At 37.8% G+C, this 19,086-nt stretch overlaps 2 protein-coding genes across 6 annotated transcripts in view; one reads left to right on the top strand and one right to left on the bottom strand.

Annotated features, from left to right (window-relative positions):
• Positions 1 to 3,589: 3,589 nt before the first annotated feature.
• On the bottom strand, positions 3,590 to 6,633 carry cnbpa (CCHC-type zinc finger, nucleic acid binding protein a). Of its 2 annotated transcripts, none has more exons than XM_059541168.1 (5): positions 6,477 to 6,633; positions 5,381 to 5,492; positions 5,237 to 5,302; positions 4,936 to 5,134; positions 3,590 to 4,590 (listed from the first exon to the last, which is right to left on the bottom strand). In XM_059541168.1, exons 2-5 carry the CDS (start codon positions 5,487 to 5,489, stop codon positions 4,473 to 4,475), a joined length of 492 nt encoding a protein of 163 aa, XP_059397151.1. In that variant the 5' UTR covers positions 5,490 to 5,492; positions 6,477 to 6,633; the 3' UTR covers positions 3,590 to 4,472. The 2 variants fall into 2 exon arrangements, with proteins under 2 accessions (XP_059397151.1, XP_059397152.1); XM_059541169.1 differs by lacking the exon at positions 6,477 to 6,633 and adding an exon at positions 6,281 to 6,325.
• A 755-nt stretch (positions 6,634 to 7,388) lies between these two features.
• The window catches only part of raf1a (Raf-1 proto-oncogene, serine/threonine kinase a), a 48,085-nt gene continuing 36,387 nt past the window's right edge, over positions 7,389 to 19,086 (top strand). Inside the window, exons 1-8 of one of the 4 annotated variants that reach the window (XM_059541164.1) lie at positions 7,389 to 7,532; positions 9,833 to 10,039; positions 10,420 to 10,532; positions 14,424 to 14,526; positions 14,632 to 14,789; positions 15,108 to 15,200; positions 16,913 to 17,021; positions 17,236 to 17,289. In XM_059541164.1, the coding sequence (XP_059397147.1) occupies positions 9,857 to 10,039; positions 10,420 to 10,532; positions 14,424 to 14,526; positions 14,632 to 14,789; positions 15,108 to 15,200; positions 16,913 to 17,021; positions 17,236 to 17,289 (813 nt within the window). In that variant the 5' untranslated portion in view covers positions 7,389 to 7,532; positions 9,833 to 9,856. Of the gene's footprint in view, positions 7,533 to 9,832; positions 10,040 to 10,419; positions 10,533 to 14,423; positions 14,527 to 14,631; positions 14,790 to 15,107; positions 15,201 to 16,876; positions 17,022 to 17,235; positions 17,290 to 19,086 lie in introns of all 4 variants that reach the window. The other 3 variants (XM_059541163.1, XM_059541167.1, XM_059541165.1) reach the window with 3 other exon arrangements.

Genomic DNA, 19,086 nt, shown 5'->3' with positions numbered 1-19,086 from the left:
TGTTCACGTCATGCGTTAAAGGATGTTTCCTGAGGAGTGTGGTCATAGTATTTAGACTAATCTCAGGAAACAACTAAAATTACAATACTCAGCTTGTTTCAAATGATGAACTTACTCAGCAGCCTTTAATCTATAACAAAAGTCATTTAACTCTGCTGATTTTAGAAAGACCTATTCAATGTTAATGCTGTTGAATCTGAATCTTTAAGATTGGTTCACTTGAAACCTCACCACAGATGTCACATTGTCTTTGACATCGGAACAGGTCTTTGTGTCTGTGCTGAAATAAACCTTCAAAAGGTCTAACCATGTACTAGCTAGTACGTGGTGTTGCCTGGATATTATGCAGGAATTTTTTAACAGTTTATTTCAAAGGTTTCTCTTGCTGAGTTGAAAGAAATGTATACATTGTTAAAACACTGTGATATGTTACACTGCCCCAATTAGCTTGTGGGCAATACTGTATATACTGGAATATCACTATATCATATTGGATGCCACAGAAAGTCAGCAAAAGACTATTGTGTGGATGGTCTTATCTCCTGAAGATAAGTTCACACAATCCCTTGGTGCCCTTTTTAAGCTAAATTGACAAATTGACAAGACAGTGGTCACCCTGCATAACTGTTTAAAATTAGGTTCTAGTTCTAGTCTGGTTCTAGTTTGCATATTTTTGTCATTACCAACCTTTCTCTGTCTGTGCGTGAAGCTGGGATAACTGAAGGCTCTCTGTGATAATGCAGCAATGAGTTGAGAGATAAACAATAAGTGAATAACAGCAGTAACCATTTCTGGTTAGTCTGTTGAGTCACCTATCTATCTCAGGTAAAGTGAGTCAGGAGAGGGAGTCTGCAGTTGTGTTGTATTTCAAAGGGTTGTATACAACCTCATATGAATAACATAACAGGCAGACTAACCATATACACATGCCAGTTCTTCCTGTGCCTTTGAATGTAAGAAGATAAGCGAGAAGACACAGGTGTATCCTGTGCTGAAATCTGAAACCTGATGTGCGTATAAATTCTCCTCCCCCTTCAAATCTTCCATAATTTTAATTTATGTTTTACATTTGCAGTTACATATATCTACAGGGCATCTTGCTTTAATAATTATGAATGTCTTAAACTTTTACAACATAAGCTCAGCCTATGACACTTGAGTGATCAAGAACATTCCAGTGTACAAATGATCTTTCCTTTAATTCCTCCGTCCTCATTTTCTCACATTTAAGAGCGGTGGAGCTGAGATACAAGGAGAGGAATCGGAGAGAAAGAAACGGTAATGTACAAATAAGAAATGAGAAGTACTTTCTTTCACCAGAAGGAAGAGTTCAGGGGTGGAATGCTATATGCACTCAGCACTCCTTTTGATACTGTTGACCACAAAACTTTCTTGAAAATTATGCTGGCATTAGTGTTATTACATTGGCATGGTTTAAATGTATTTGTCTGACTGTATTTATAATTATAGTAATAAATGAAGAGGTGTCATACAAGATCAGAAGGGAGTGCCACAAGGCTCAGTACTAGAATTGTTGCTGTTTACCTTGTTCATGCTTGTTTTGGAGATATTAAGAAACTTGGAAATGTAACGCTGACAATATGAGTTTTTTTTATTTCCTCAAGGCCAGACTAAACCTGCCATTTCGTAAGCCATTGATATTAAAAATATATGACTTTCTACTGCTTAAAAAAATGTGTCCATCATCTGCTTTAATTTGCCTGCAACGAAGAATATTGTTTGATGCACCTGTTTTTGCTAAGATGAATGTCAGACTTTTGCTAAATGTTGTTTTCCTACAGGAATTGCATAATGCTTTATGCTGGAGATGCTTGCTTATTAGCCGGGTTGCTGCTGGCTCAGATGAACGCTGCTGTCCCAAGTTTGCCTCAGGCCTTGTCTTTTTGTTCTGCAATGGTTGTTTCAGTGTGATGATTCTGTACAGCCCATACCAGTGATGTATCTAAAACAATCTCTGACTCCTTTTATGCAACACTTTCAAGAGCTCATATTTAAAGCTGAAGTGTGAACTGGCCACTGGCTTCCACCAGCTGCTCATGTAGCATATGCTCTGCCGTGTCTCTGAGCTCACATGTAGCTGAAGTGCCTGTGAGGAAACTATATATACTGTTGTAGTTTTGCACTCTCTTTTATTTACTCTGTCCTGTCTCTATGGAGTACTCCTGGCACCTAGAGGCAAAATACCTCTGCAGACACAAGAAGTTTCAATTCATTAGTTTGACTACTCAAAAAATTCAGTACATTTTGAATTAGTTGTATATTTCTGTAGTTAAAACTGAAATGTTGCTTGGCTGCTTCATAAAAATGGGATGTTTTTTATATTTTGTCCCATAAGACAGTGCTGCACCTGTAAACATTTATCTGTTGCTCAATAAACCAATAACACAAATACTATTTTCTGTTATAGACATTACATACTTTGAGTACATTTTATTTTTTATACTTTGGAATCTTGAATCATTTCTTCATCCAGCGATTCAAAACTTGTGCCACAGGTCTTCATGTGCCATCACCCATACCCTCTTTATCTTACTAGCTATCTCTCTGCAAGAATAACAGACAAATGCGTAAACATGGCTCAGTAAGTTTTGTCTGCTGAAAGTTTAGATGTCTACTTGCCCTGCGTCCATTTTCATGTCACTTTTACGAACTTTTAAATTAAATGTTCCCTCCTGGTGGAATGACTTGCCCAACTCAATCCAAACAGTCCTTAGCCATCTTCAAGAATCGGCTTAAAACACATCTCTTCCATCTTTATTTGACCCTCTAACTTTAGCACTCACTATTCTAATTCTATTCTTTATTATAAAAAAACTCTGGTAACACTAGCTTGCTCTATTCTTTTTCTATCCGTTTTCTTTTTATTTATTATATTATTCAAAAGCCCTTGCTATGTGTACTGTGTTAACCTAACTGAAACTTGTTATAGCACTTATATATCATTGCTCTTTTTGTTGTTTTTGAATGCTTCCACTGTCCTTATTTGTAAGTCACTTTGGACAAAAGCGTCTACTAAATGACTAAATTTAATGTAAATGTATTATGTAATCTTTATTTAAAATACTTTAACTTTTACTAACTCATTTTAAAAATCAAAATCATTTAACATTAATTTGTTTTCTGCAATAATGACTAGAAATAACATAGTTGAAATACTTCTAATTGCTGGATAGCAGAGCAGATAAAATGGCATGAATTCGCAATGCAATTAGATATGTTTTGCTCTTAATTTGAACAGTTTGTCTGCAACAACATCGGTTTGGTGTTAAAGTACTTTTACCCTGATGAAGATTTTAGATGCAAAAGTCTCTCTTTGTTTCTGACCTGTTTAAATGTGTAACTAAACTTTGCAGAGCATGTTGACTATTAAATGGGCCAACTGTGTCTGGTATGGGTGTATTTGCTTTGAATTTTTTTTTTTTTTATAAAATTATTTTTGGGAAATATATATATATATATATATAAAGTTTCTTTAAAAATTTCAGCCCCAACTAATGCCAAACGCTCACTTAGAATAAACTAAACTATTTCATTTTTCTAAGCAATAACAATTATGAATACAGGATAATTCCTCATCCTCCTCCAACTTTATTGACAGTTTAAAATTACATATCTATGTTCTAGGACTTAAGTTGCAATTTCCTTCCGACTTAAAAACTGAGTACAAGCAATGATATTCTAACAGTAGTCCAAGTGATATTGTACAAAAATATCTGATTTCTGTGAAAACATTCTTTTTTGCAAAGTGTTGCTGATTTCACGTCTTCCACTATTGTACTGGATAATTTAAGGTAGAAAGGACTAAAATGACTCTATAATATTCAGCATTAAGCACTGTTTGCTGAACCCTCAAACATGACTTTTTAGAAAAAAGTCAAACTAAATAAAAAAAAATACAAGAAAGACGACTCAATGTATGATTTCTGGAAGTCAAATTAATTCAAATATACCAATATAACATTTCCTTGTAGACACACACACTTTGCTGTGAGATGCTAGTGGGCACCGGATCATAATGGACTTCCTGCGATGAAAATGGTCTTTCTTAAGCCTGCTTTTTTCTCTGTATAACCACAAAACAAAAGAAAACAAAACACCAGAATTGAGCCTTGGCCTGACTTCTCTCTTACATTTGATCTAAGGTTCACTTCCGTGAGCCCAGAGGTTCCCTGTGGTGCGGGATGTCCCAGTAATGGATCTTTTCACCAGTGGCATGGAAAGGGGTCCCTTAACAAAGCATCATTCATTTCACTTCTACCTAAATCAACATTTCATTTTAAATGCAATATGATTTTTTTTTTTACCCCTTTTCTTCATAAAGGAAAAACAAAACTCAAAGCTGCTCACTGGCATGGGAAAGGCCTCTGTTTGCCAGCTTTTGGCCAATGAAGAGGATTCAGAGAAGAGAAACAACCATCAATCAGAAAAGGAGGGGCGACAGAGGAAAGAAGTTACGCAGAAGCTTCAATGGTGCATTCTCTCGCCAGGTGACCGGTCTTGCCGCAGTTGTAGCAGTTCACCTCAGTCGCCTTGCTGCACTGCACTGCCACGTGACCAATCTCACCACACCTGCAAAACAACACGCATTTTATTCTTCCACTCAAATCAAAGCCTTCATCCAGCATTCAGGTCTGTTTTTCACGGTCTTAAAAAGTAGTAATCATTTTTCCAAAATATAAACGGTATCATTTACTCTCATTCATGTTGCTATGTCTTTAGAAACACAGGTTCTTTAAAAAAAAAAACATGAGAGCCTATAATGAAAACATCTGTAGCACGCACTCACATGGTGCATTGTGTTCAGAAACTACACAGAAAATAAACTTTTGCGCCATGAATCTGGACATTATTATTAAATATTTTTTATTTTGGGGTGAACAACTTCTTTAAATGCCCAGCTCTGATGGGACTTACCGGTAACATTTCACCTTGTCACATAGCTTTTGGATGTGTCCAAACCCCCCGCAGGAGTAGCACTTCTGCTCGTTGGCGTGGTCACAGTCGCGTGCCACATGACCGGCTTTGCCGCAGTTGTAGCAACACTGCTCTCTTTCCTTTTTGGGTTCTTTGCAGTCTCTGGAAATATGGCCACTCCTGTGGCAATTGTAGCACGCTGTATTTGAAGCAGGAAAAATTTTAATAATGTAGATTACAAACAATGCAACAGATCTTTAAGTTCTTACTAATCAAAGTGTAATGAGGGAGAGCATTTTACCATCCTCAGTCTGTTCACAATCTCTCGCAATGTGGCCCTGCTCTCCACACCTGTAACAGAACAGATCTACGAAGAGAAAGGGCAACATACTTAGACTGAATCTGTCTAGAAGCAGCGCTATGTAAATAACTCAAGAATTCCTACCCTTTCCTCTTCCCCGGCCCCGGCCACGACCTCGACCAGCATTAGGACAGTTCTTGATCCAGTGTCCAGAGCGGCCACATCCAAAGCACTCGCTGGTACTCATGTCCATTATCTGTGGAGATAAAGCCACACACTTTGATTTAATTCATGTGGACCACAAATTTAGGTTTATTTCCATTGTGACATTTTTATTACATTTAAAGTAGGGTTCATATATTTGCGATCACTGTATTCATATACCATGCAGTCCACAAAAAAACAAAAAACAACAACAACAACATGGGACAATCACTGGAATTGCACATTTATGACACCCAGTAATAACTTGATTATTTCCAAACTGTCCAAACAAACATAAAATCTAAAACTTTCCGATCTCATAGAAAGCATCTATTGTAAATGGCATATGTGTCCTAGCACCAACACTACTGCTGAAGAACAACAAATAATTAACAGGGTTTTCACAGTAAAAACAAACAAACAAAAAACTATAAACACTCACTGTTTTTAAACCAAAGTTTCATGAAGGACAAAACACCTATATAATGGTTTAACACCTGTACTAATCAGATTACGTATCAGCCTTTGGAAATAGTACATAAGCTAAATTGCTTTCATCGGGGATACACTAGCAGAGTATGCATATGAAATCTGCATGTTTTGTGATCAATGCATGTGTTTAGAGATGTATAATGTTAGCTGTTTAATGACACATGACTGAAGGAAAGTCACATGTTAATGCTCTACAGCCTTAGAACCTCAACACTGGGCCTCATCATGCATTTTCACACAAAGATTTCACACAAACACTCATCTCTATCGCTATTCTGTCGCGATGTGTGTATTCATGAGTTGCTGTGGGTTTTATTTTTGGAACTGCACATGAGCACGTGCACTTACATGAGACTTTCCCGCGCAGCCACGAGCTACTGCAGGCCTCAGCTACCTTAACTCGCGATTAAACACACTCAATGCACACACGAACACTGCGGTTAACATAATCACAGCTGGTATTTAATATGTAGCGGATCATGGAGTTAATATGGACGAAATCCGTTGGAAATGTGGGCTTATCGCTGACAATATGTGTACTCACCTATAGCGGAACACTAGCCTGTTAGCTGTGACTCACTGCTGTTTACTCCTCCCTTCAGCACTGCGCATGAATCCACTGAGCGATAGATACAGTAGCCAATAAGAGACCCCGATTCAGAGTGTGATGCCCAATGAGGATCGAGTGTCTGGAGACGCCCCTCCATTCTGTCCAATCACTGATCGAAAAGAGACACTGTCCTGCCCACAGCAACAAGAAGTTGAAATGTTCAGAACGGAACATTATAGTTCTGCTTTCTGTTTTTGTCGAGTTCTGCAGTCTATTATAATGTACACAGAGAACTACTGAAATAAAAAACACGTTTAGCAGGCGGTGCGCTATTCCAAAAATACATATCAGTTCGCTCAGGGCTCGTAGCTTCCTAAGCGCTGGTCTAGGATCAGCTCTCTAGAGTCAAACCTAGTAACATTTGCTAAATCTTTTTAAAATAATAGGAGTGGTATGCGGTCGGACTTCAGCAAAGCCTTGAACTGAGCACACTGTGCTCTTACTCTTCCGGCCAGGGCATAAATAGAAGAGCAGTATTCAAACATATTAATTTATGAAACTATTATTTTTAAAGTAAAGTTAGCCTATTAAAAACAGATACTAAGCATTTAAAACGATAAAAAAAAGGTGTATTTTAAAAACAACATCCATATCCACAAAGTCCTAAGACTCTAACTGTTAGCTTCATACAGTACTTAGTGAGTGCGCTGCCTCCTTTATTTGCTACAAACACTCAATCCTTAATTCTTTTGGAAAAACAGACAATCATTGTTCAATTTCATGGCTTTTCGTTAAATTATACCTACGTAGCAACATGGCCACGCGCTGAATGTTTTTAAATTATATTTTAGAATAATTCATAATGACTATATGACTGATCAGTCATATAGTCATTATGAATTATTCAGAAAAATTAAAAATACAACCCCGTCAGAAGTGCCCTCTGTCACTCAAATATCTGTTTGTTTGAGTGGGTGAGGGAGGGAGGGGAGTGACGTCATTGTCGTTTCTTCAGGTTATGGCGGAGCCGAACTCTTCAAACTTTCTCTGGTGAGTGTTTATCGCTACCTGAAATAAGTTTTATGTTCTGTAATGGTCGTATCACACATCTGTTTTACGCCTGGTGGAATAAACATATAGCTGGCTAGTGAAGTGTTTGTAGAGTTTGCTGTTCGTGTAGAGAAGAAATAGGGCCGCGGAGGGAATAAGTAACGTTAGCTGCTCGACAGTTCCTTCAACATTTCATACTAGTTTATCTCTTTATACGTTTGTAATAATAATGGATGATTTCCCGGAGAATAAAGGGTTTTCCATTAAAGTGTGTAAAACCCTTACCGACTAGACTTCTGTTTGTTTGTTTGTTTGTTTGTTTGTTTTGAATCCACACAAACAGACGTGCGTTTATACAGTCCGACAACATTAAGAACTTACGTGCAAAACCGCGTTTGTTTTGGTTTTGTTTTTATTAAATGTACAGACTCTGATAACTACAGCAGTACTATTCATTTAATGCAGTACATGTGTTTGATCTAAACATAATTGATTGTGTTATTTTGACAGCTCATTAAGGCTAACTTGAAGCAGGATTGCCTGTATGGTTGTTAGATTCAAGTTTCTAGAGATTGTCAGTGCATTTATGTAAATACAGATTTCAGGTAAGAAATACCAGATAAACCGAATAGTCACATGCAAGATAACAGAGCATAGTCTTCATTGTATGAATTAAAATTACACTGATCGTTTTTAAAGCAACAAAAGGGATTCAGTCAAGAGCAGCAAGTGATTCTCTCTTTTTGTTGTAGTTTGATTAATACAACGGTAAATATTAATTATGGACACAGACAGCACCAGGTATAGACCTTGTGGACAGATTAAAAATACTGACACACATCTAGTTTTATCCCAGCTGTCGGACAATGTTTATTTTCAAGCCCTGAATACTTAGTTTTTAAGGTTGTTTGCATCTTCTTAGCAATATACTCAACCATGTAAGTTATACTATTATTTATGAACCAGTTCTTTAAAGCTGCCTAAGGGACTGTTAACATCTGCATGACAAAATGTAAAAGTGTAAGATGTAAAGTTTTTATTTGGTGGGAGTAATAGTAGCCTTTTGAACTGCCATCAAAGTCCAGTAACGGCAGTAGTTTATTGGTTTTGTTCAGTCATGCTGTACTGAAGAGTTACTGAATGATTTAATGCATTATAGTTTACTAATAACATCCAATAATTGACCATCCTATACCACTAAGCTAGTTTATAGTTGTAAATAAAGTAATTCTCCCAGAATATATATATGCAAATTAGGGCTGCACGATGTGTCGTTTAAGCATCGATATCGCGATGTACGAATCCACGATAGTCACATCGCAAGATGTGCGATGTAGGCTGTCGTAGTTGATTCGTTATTCATTAACTGTACGGGCCAGCTGCTCCCTGGCCCTTGACGAATGTGATTCGCAGATTAATTGCACAGCTTAACCATCATAGAGTGAAACTTTATCATTTGCATGTGTTTTTAAGTCCTGTCAGTTTAACAGGGCAGAGAGAGAGACAGAGAGAGAGCGAGAGAGAGAGCACGAGAGAGAGAGCACGAGAGAGAGAGCACGAGAGAGAGAGCACGAGAGAGAGAGCACGAGAGAGAGAGCACAAGAGAGAGCACGAGAGAGAGAGAGAGAGAGAGAGAGAGCACGAGAGAGCACGAGAGAGAGAATGAGAATGTAAGTGTGCTCACCCCATTGTTGTTTGTAAGAAAAAATTAGATTAGATTTCATATCACAATATATATATCGCAGAAAAATAAAATATCGCAATGTAATTTTTTCCCAATATCGTGCAGTCCTAATGCAAATGATACATAACATATATGATACACGTATCAAATCTTTCAAATCAAGAGGTGAAGCTTTAAAAATGACTGTGATCGTACATTTTTGAGTCTCTGTATACCTACATATAATATCAACTAACTTCACAACTTCCACTTGCACTGACAAAGCAATATTGCTTTATTTTAGTTGTCCTCTTTCACAGATAACTTTTGTCCTTTTACTCTGCAAATGCATTTTCAATCAAGCATCAACTCTCAAAAGAAGCAAATTGCCATTTCTCGATCTTTTATGGCACGTGATTGGCCAATCTCATGTGCACACACTCCGTAAACTTAGGATCAGAGCCTGAGCTGACAGAGGAAGTTGACTATCAGTGTCTTGGTTACAAACCAACAAAGCCTGATTGAAATGGTTTGGTTTTGTCAACTCAGAACTGATTCTGGAAACCTGAGTTTGTTCAGCTAGCATCATGGTACAGGCTGCAGTTCTCACACTTTCTTTTGTTTTAGTTTTTTCCAGACGTGAGTGCTAGAGGGTATTGTAATGGAGCAGCTTCAGGGAGCGTGGAGATCCATCACCAACGGTCTGGGAATGAAGGAGTCTGTGTTTGAGAGCTCATGTGTGTCTCCTGTGATCCAAAGATTGCCATGCCAGCCCCGCTCCTCAGACGACTCCAAGACCAGCCGCACCATACGAGTCTTCCTACCCAACCAGCAGCGGACCGTGGTGAGAGAGCCGGATTCGATTTATGTTCATGATAGTGTAGCAGGGAAAACACATTATATTTCACAAATATTAAAATAAACACTTCAGCCAAAGTTGCCACTGTATGATTACTGCTAAAAATTCAGTAGTACAAGTGAAGAAATACACAGAATTGTATGGTCAAAACTGTTTTAATTATAGTAATCCAGTTTTATTAAATAATTTCCTTTCATCAATAATCTGTCTCAATCTAACTTAACTTCTTCCTTGGAAGATCTCATTATATCAGGCAGTTAGGTCTGCTTGCAGATATTATTGTTTAAAGGATGTGGAAATTAAACTCATCATGAAACTTATCTTGTGTGTTTTTGTGCTTTGAAATGATGTCCACACTCCTGAAGGTGAATGTGCGGCCAGGCATGACGCTCCACAGCTGTCTGATCAAAGCGCTGAAGGTTCGAGGGCTCCAGCCAGAGTGTTGTGCTGTCTTCAGTCTCCATCCGGGACAGAGAAGGTCAGTTTATGCAAAGGATTTGTGCAAAACCTTTTTTTTTTTTTTAAATAGCAGTATGCGCAAAACAAAGACTTTAAAATACAAAGATTGTGCACTCTTATTACTATGAAAGGGAGAGAAGTGCAATGTACAGTTTTGCAGAATATGTTGCACCTGCTAAAAGAGTCATTTGCTAGTCGCTAAAGTCATTGCATCACTGCATCTGCTGTTAGAGGCTCCAGTTGCCATAGAAACAGATGGTGTCCAGAGATGCATACTTAAAGTCCCCATGAAATCAAAATTAAATTTTTTCTGGCTTTTAGTATAAATATATTAGACTTATAGTTATCTATAAGCTGGTGTGCTCCAAAACGATGACAAAATTCGTATTTAGAAGATTTAAGTATTCAAAATTTATTCATTCTCTCACTTCCAGCAATATAAATCAACGGTTTTGATGAAGTCACCCTTCACTTCAGCTTCTCATCAAGCTTTCTGTCCAATCAGATGCACACTAGAATCTGAAGCGTTACGCCCCCAACACTATAAATATATGCTGAACTGTGGCTGAAATAGGTCACTTGTTCACAGAATTAGTTTTTTCTGAATGGTGAATGGCATGTAGTGCACTGTGTAGGGGATATGGAACGATTCAGACAGTGTAAATATGCTTTCTATTGGGTCGAAAGTAGCGCACACAGTCTGCTCTGGTCCAGAGACACAATATCACGGAACGAATCATATGCTTGAGTCACGCAGACCACAAAATGTTTCAGACCCCTCTGAATTCTATACAGAATGCTATGTTTTATAGTAATTTGGATCAGATTAGGTGGAGAAATGGTTAGACAAACAGCACTGAGGAGTAGAAGAAATAACACTGGTGTCCTGCACCAATATAAATAACACATTTTTCAAACAACACATCCTCAGCATCATTATAATCACTGTTTTGCTTTAGTAACAGTTTCATATTGAATCTAAAGGCCCGGACACACCAAGCTGACTTCTACAAACTAGTGGTGATGAAAGCTGCGATAGGACACGTCGCACAGACTACATCTGATGGCAAACTAATATGTGCATGCGTGAGAGGAACGAGCTGTTCATATCAGCAGCTATTAATAGTATATATTCGTCATTCAAAAGGAGAAACTGAAACAAGATATACGAGATAAATGCAGATATACGAAATGTAAACAAAGCAGCGCTTGCTTACCATTTTTAATGTAATTAACATTGATAACTTTAATAATTTTAAGTGGCTCATGTTGTTATGAAAACATTCCCGTATTCAAATGATTGGGAAAGATCATGTAACATTTAGCGCCTTCATTCACATGCTTGTTTACATCACTTTTGCTTTAATTCTCGGCACTGACTCGTTCGCTAAACTGAACATCCAATCAGAGCTCTCACTCTCGCTGACAGAGGTGGAAAGAGTACAAAAATATTCTACTCAAGTAAAAGTACCATTACATAAATGAAATTTTACTTAAGTACAGGTAAAAGTACCAGTCTAAAAATCTACTCAAGTAAAAGTAAAAGTAGCTCATTTAAACTTTACTCAGAGTAAAAAATACTTAGTTACATTTTAACAGTGGGAGGGAGTCACTAATGGGATAGGCCAAGGGTGTCAAACTCAGTTCCTGGAGGGCCACAGTCCTGCACAGTTTAGATTTAACCCTAATTAAACACACCTGATCCAGCTAATCTAATCATTTAGGTTTATTTGAAAACTACATGATATGTGTGCTGGAGCAGGGTTAGAACTAAACTCTGCAGGGCTACGGCCCTCCAGGAACTGAGTTTGACACCCCTGGGATAGGTCTATTAACCTCAAACTAGTTGTTTTTAATTAAAGGAATCAGTTATTTAGAATAATAAAACATTTGGGCTGTTACCAGGCAAATCAGTATCAACAAACTCATCTTTTAATGCAGAGGAAATGCAGAATATTCATTGGAAGTGGCATTTAGATGTATTACACTGTTTAGTGCAGGACAAGAATGCATTTAACCTGCAGTTACAAATGCATGAATAATGTTTTGATATACAAGACATAAAATGTTGAATACTCATTTGAAATGATAAGAAATTAATTATTTAAAAAAATCAAAAGATACTTTAAATGTGAAATTAAAATGGCCAGTATGTGTCAGCAAGTCACTGTTAATAAGTGAGTCATTGCGATTGAACCGAATCATTTAAACGGTTGATTCATTCAGGAACGAAACACTGTCACGTTGCTCAGAGACGCAAAACTGTGCTTTGGTGGCTGTGTTTGGAATTATTTTCTGTTGTAGAAATAGAGCTAAAAAGGCAATATGGTGTCTAAAACGCAAGTCTCTTAATTAACTTGTTTACTGAACTGTTATATGTATGTATATATTCATGATGATATTTGGAGGAAAAGACGGCATTCTTTGTGTGATTTTGATTTAATATATGAAATTATATAAATATGTAAATTTTCTGCCCCTATATCTTCAATTTTGTGATCATTCTAAATGCATTTTAGGAGACTGAATCACACAGTGAAAGAACGCACTATAAATGCGCGTGCACATCATTAAAACAAAAATAGCACACTCCTCACCACGGTCTTTTTAGCTAATTTGTGCAAAACCTCTTGCTAAAATGTCAAAGCTTCATTTTAACCACCAATGCAACGATGCAATTATTTAGCTTAACTCTACATTCTTGCGCAGGGTTGATGTTTTGTCGAGATTTTATAAGCTGCTAGTTTGGTCTTCCTAGGCAAGTACAGCTTACACTGCATAATAGAGCATACATATGACCAGGGGTTCACTTCATTTCCTTCGAGTTCAACTTCAGAATATGACGGGGTTTCGTTTTCAGCGGTGTCTGCACCACTAACGCCTGTTTTGTCCGTCTGCATCTTTCTTGTGATTTTAGCGCCAGTTTGCCCTCCTGCCCATTATTTACTGACATAGCTTCCAGGGAGCGTTTTTTTTTTTTCTTTCTTTTTTTTTTCTTTTTTTTTTTTTTACTCAGTAATTAATGCGTTTCAAAATGTAGCGAAGTACAATACTTCAAACAAAATATACTTAAGTAAAAGTAAAATTACAGATTTAAAAAATTACTTTAAAAAGTATTAGTACACAAAAAAGCTACTCAATTACAGTAACGCGAGTAAATGTAATTCGTTACTTTCCACCTCTGCTCGCTGATGTCCCCGAAACGGGCAAACTGCCACCGATGTGAGCCCGTCGAGAGAGGACGAGTGGAACACACCAAACAAACTAGCCTGACCGTTGCTCGCCGTCGGCTTGTTGTGTCCCGGGCTCTGATGTAAACAAAACTCTGTTGAGTTTATGTATCTATGTACTGTATTGTAGCGTTTACATCAGATTCTATTGCTGATTTAACTGTGAGTGTGGTGAGCAGATTTCCACATTTCAGTAGATAGGACTTGGTATCACTCTGATATCTCCACTGTCCCATGCACTGGGTTTCAGGACCGAGTCCATGCCCAGGCCCATTCAGCTTCACCACTGAAGTAATACAGAATTTAGCTTTTCTAATAACAATACTTTTTGTTAACTTTGTCATATTTCTTTAAAATAATAATAATAATAAATTCTCATTTAACTTTTTTACATCTTGCTGTTTAACTTATTGTGAGAGTATTGCATTGTGAGATCAGTAAACCGAATCATGATGTGAGTATATCATTACATATTGACTCATTACGTATATCATTATCAATAAATTATTGGTTTAATTGTCTTAAATGGTGCTGATGATGTTGCGTCACACTCATTGTATAGTGTACTTGTGTAAAACTGTATACATTGGCCTTTAGAATGGATCAGAAATAAGATATTACAGTCCAGTGTATGCAGTTTCTGGATGATCTCATGAGCTAGCGTGTGTTTATGATTACAGCAAGAAGTCTCGTATGGACTGGAACACAGACTCTACCTCACTCATTGGGGAAGAACTTCTAGTGGAGGTTTTGGACCATGTTCCCTTAACCACACACAACTTTGTAAGTGCTGCCGAGCAAACTTGTTTGTTTGCATGTGATCTCTATCTTGAACATTTAATTTCACAGTTAAAAGAGTCCTGAATCTATTATTTATTTCATTTTCAGGTTAGAAAAACATTTCTGAAATGGGCTTTCTGTGACATATGCCAGAAGTTCCTGTTAAATGGTTTCCGTTGCCAAACATGTGGCTACAAGTTCCATGAGCACTGCAGCACAAAAGTGCCCACAATGTGTGTCGACTGGACTAACATCAGACAACTGCTGTAAGTGTTTCTAATATACTCAATATGATCAGATGATTTATCATTGTAAATAGTTACACCAGTATTTGCTTCGAAAAGTCCCAGTGTTCTTAATTCAGATGTTACATCATTGTACCATTAAAATAGACTGATGAACTCATTATGTGCTGCAGGTTGGTAAGTGCAGTTGTTGGTGGTTCACTTACTGTGGACTAACAAAATATGCTTCACATTCAGGTGTTTCAAGCTTAAATTGTTCATATGGTAGGAAAATGTCTTATTACAAAGAAGTGAGTAGAATTATTCCAGAACGTATGACAATGATCTGATAATTGACAGATTGTTTCCGACTCCTGGTGAGAGTGGCACTCCAGCTCTTCCTGCACTTACATCTCGGAGAATGAGAGAGTCCCTGACGAGGATCCCTAGCAGGTAAACGCTGCACTCATCTCAGACTGTTTTGCCCCCATTTCAGTGTTATTTTCTTAGAATAGGAGATATGCTGTCTCTCGCATCACATACATTATCAGTAGTTAAGTATGCGGGCTTGAAGAGGATCCTTTTTTTTTCTCTCATTTGGACTCGGTCTTGACTTGGACTCGAAACTTTTGGACTCAGTCTTGTCTCGGTCTCGACTAGTCCTGGTCTTGGACTTGACTACAGCTCTATCTGCAGGATCTTTAAAATGTCATGAAATGCATTTTAAAAATTGGTTTAAAATGTTTCCTGAGGTGCACTTATAATCTTAGTATGTTTTTTCTTCAGAATGGTTGTAATTTAAATCTAAATCATTTACCACTCTGAATTTAGGACACTGCTGAGATTGGCTAACGTCTTTGCATTTGAAATAAGCATTACATGTGGAACTCTCTTGAAAACTTTTACTGTAACAAGCTCCAAGATGAACTCCTCTTGCAGCGTCGCACTGTAGGCGAATGACCATGTCTACCGACACACAATGCAACGCGATTTCTGCAATCTCACATATACTTTCATTATAACTAACACAGTGAAAACGTGGGTAGCACTTCATTTTACAGTCCTTTTTTTCATGTACATACTATGTACTTATTGTAGTAATTACAACAACTAGGTAAGAAGTAGATATTAACCCTAAACCTAACCCTACCCCTGTAGATACCTTATATTACCAGAACTTTCTTAGGTAGGTACACTGTAAGTACACTGTAAGAATTTGTATTGGAAAATAAAAAGCACAGTGTAGATTATCGACTCGGTGAGCAGTGTAAACCGTGTCATTGATTATAACGGGAGTTTTGGTGGAAATGCAGAAATCAAATCATTGATAGACTCTGATCTTGAATTGACTGCTCCAGCGATTATAAAGAGAATGATCTTTTGATCGCTTTCTGTCAATAAAATAATCACAAAATAGAGAACATGTGTTTTAACGCTACTAACAGGAACAGTGTGAAGTTGATCATTTAGTCACAGGCTTGATTCACCAATGCATGTAAGAGAACGTCAAAGAACATCTCTACATGACTTGTTACATATTACACCCATCACAGGCATGAACTGGAGTTTCACATTATTATACCATTCCCCCACCACCCCCAAATTTCTATGGTGGTTGTGACCCCTTGACCTCAAAACCTTTCAAAATTTTTCGAAATTGAGATTTCTACATAATCTGAAAGCTAAATAAATAAGCTTTCAATTTAGTATGGTTTATTATGATCTGACAATATTTGTCTGAGATACAACTATTTGAAAATCTGGAATCTGAGGGTGCAAAATAATCTAAATATTGAGAAAATCATTTTTAACGTTGTCTAGATTAAGTTCTTAGCAATGCCTATTACTAATCAAAAATTACGTTTTGCTATATTTACGGTAGGAAATGTACAAAATATATTCATGGAACATGATCTTTACTTAATATCTAGATAGAAAAATTGATAATTTTGACCCATACAATGTTTTTTTGGCTATTGCTAAAAATATACCCCAGCGACTTAAGACTGGTTTTGTGCTCCAGGGTCACATTTAGTCTCTAGATACCGCAACAGTCTATTTTACATAACACTGTCCATTAATATGCTGTAGTCTGAGATGTGTGTTCATTTGTCACATGTTTCCATTAGCTCTGTGCACAGTCATTCAAACCCTCACGTCTTCAGTTTCACCAGCACTAACCCCCCGTCTGGAGCGGCTCTGACACAGAGACTGCGGTCCACCTCCACACCCAATGTCTGCACCACAGTGGCTGTCGACAGCAGCCAGATTGAGGTAAAGTCTATAAAACCAGCCATCCCGCTGCTTCTCTCACTCCAGTCATGAAGATTATTTGTTCTTGACATTTCTCTCTCCTGTACTTCCACCTTTTTTGATCTCCACTTATCTAATTTTCACAAGCTTCATAAAATAAATTAAGAGAGATTTGCAGATCACATCTCTTTCATTCCTCTTCACTGTCATGTTGTTACACGCTGCTGGGGAGTAGCCAGACACATCTCCGAGCTCCTGGTGCCATCAGCAGTTTTGTCTGAAGAGAAGAGTAGGTATTCTTCTCTTCAGTAAGGTTGTGTTTAAAACAGAGTGCAGCTGTCTTGTTGCCTCACTGCCCAGGCGTAAGGTTGTGGCTTTACGGATAGATGCACTGCAAACAGTTTGCAAGTTTGGATGCAGCGTGTGTTTGGTGTGAAGTCAGTCTCTGAGCTTAATAATTCACTGTTCCTGCTATTTATTTCCATGTTGCAATAAAGTCCACTCTACAATACAAAGCTTGTTACTCTTTCATTTTTAAAAGTTCATCCCAACATTATTTAGGCTACGTTCACACTGCAGACTGAAACGACCCAATTCCGATTTTTTTGCCCCTATGCGACCTGTATCTGATCTTTTCATGACAGTCTGAACGACACAGATCCGATCTTTTCAAATGTGACCCAGGCCACTTGGGTATGTGGTCCTGAATCCGATACGTATCCGATCTTTTTAAATGCGACCTCCGTCTGAACGGCCAGGCCACATGTATCCGACCCGTACGTCATTGATACGCTACAAACGTCATAATTCTGCGTTGAAGTAGGCGGGAACGAGAAGATAAACTGATGAATTCTGTATTAGTGAAGCCACTCACATCAGTATCCCACCACTCCTGGCTGCGACTCCGCACCCACACGTTTCTCTGTACCGACGTTGCTAACACTGCTCCACAAAACGCCATGGCCAAAAACCTTGCTTTCCTCCTTCTTTTTAATTTTCTTCTTAAAACGAGAAGATTGTAATTGTGCTGGCTCTGTTGGGAAAATAACTAAAAGCTGTTGACTACACTGTTGTTGACATTCATGTTTAACGTTAGCTACTTCCGCAAACAACGCGTGACGTCGTTGGGCGTTGAGTACTCTTCTGCGCATGCGGGTTCACTTCTGGGTCATTTCACGTTCACACAGGAGATCACAAAAGGTCGCATTTAATTGGAAATGTGAACGGCCTTGCAAAAAAATCAAATTTTTTTCAAAAAATCGGAATTGAGCATTAAGCCCTGCAGTGTGAACGTAGCCTTAGTCACCCTTGTTGTGTTCCTCAGAAAGAGCGAAGTTGCATCCCTCCCCATCAGCTCAGATATTTATAATATATTTTGAACATTTATGTAAAAGTTTCTAAACACAATTACAGTATCAATATCAAATTAAACAATTGAATCTACTAATTCTGTCCAAATGCGTTAAATGCTGTATTTTTCTGCATGAGTTTTGTTGCTCTATTTATTACACGGGGAGATATGTCTAGTGTCACCTCAGGTTGTGGTTGTGTGATGTCTAGTGGTTAATCTACAGTTGTGACAACTCATGTTATAACACTCATGTAATAACCATCCCCAGTCCTCGCCACAGACCATACAACAGCTGCTGCAATCGATTTACGTTACTAAACTTATTTGAAATTTAGCTGACTCCTTTCCAAGACAGCAGTTATGAGCAGCATCCCATGACACTGTGAGACGAAAGAGTATGAGACAATTGGAAGTGGGATCTAAAAAGAAACCAATCAGATAAACCATCAAAGTGGTTTGTGTCTAAGCAAGCTCTTAAACTTTCTTTTTCTGCCTTTGTTCTGTGCATGTATAACTACAAACCCTTTCTACATGTTGCTTGATGTCAAGAATCGACTCTCAAAAACATTAAGGACATAAGAAGGGAATTATAGGATGGTAAGTAGAATTACAGTAGAAAATTATCTAGTGTGTGATTAGTTGTGTTCAGTACACATCATAACATCAGAAGGACAGCTGGAAATGTTATAAAATGTGCAAAATGTGCTTCTGTCGTGCAGTGTGCTCTGGGATTTG

The sequence above is a fragment of the Carassius carassius genome, chromosome 46 (assembly GCF_963082965.1).
Source record: "Carassius carassius chromosome 46, fCarCar2.1, whole genome shotgun sequence".
NCBI lineage: Eukaryota > Metazoa > Chordata > Actinopteri > Cypriniformes > Cyprinidae > Carassius > Carassius carassius.
The sequence above is the reverse complement of the archived record's forward strand: the minus strand, read 5'-3'. Positions and strand labels throughout refer to the sequence as shown.

Excerpts from the sequence above, each read along its gene's own strand:
- cnbpa (XM_059541168.1), bottom strand. The coding sequence starts at position 5,489 with ATGGACATGAGTACCAGCGAGTGCTTTGGATGTGGCCGCTCTGGACAC. Across the intron at positions 5,135-5,236 it reads TTGTGAACAGACTGAGGATG|CGTGCTACAATTGCCACAGG; the intron begins GTAAAATGCTCT and ends CTTCAAATACAG. Across the intron at positions 4,591-4,935 it reads GACAAGGTGAAATGTTACCG|GTGTGGTGAGATTGGTCACG; the intron begins GTAAGTCCCATC and ends GTTGTTTTGCAG.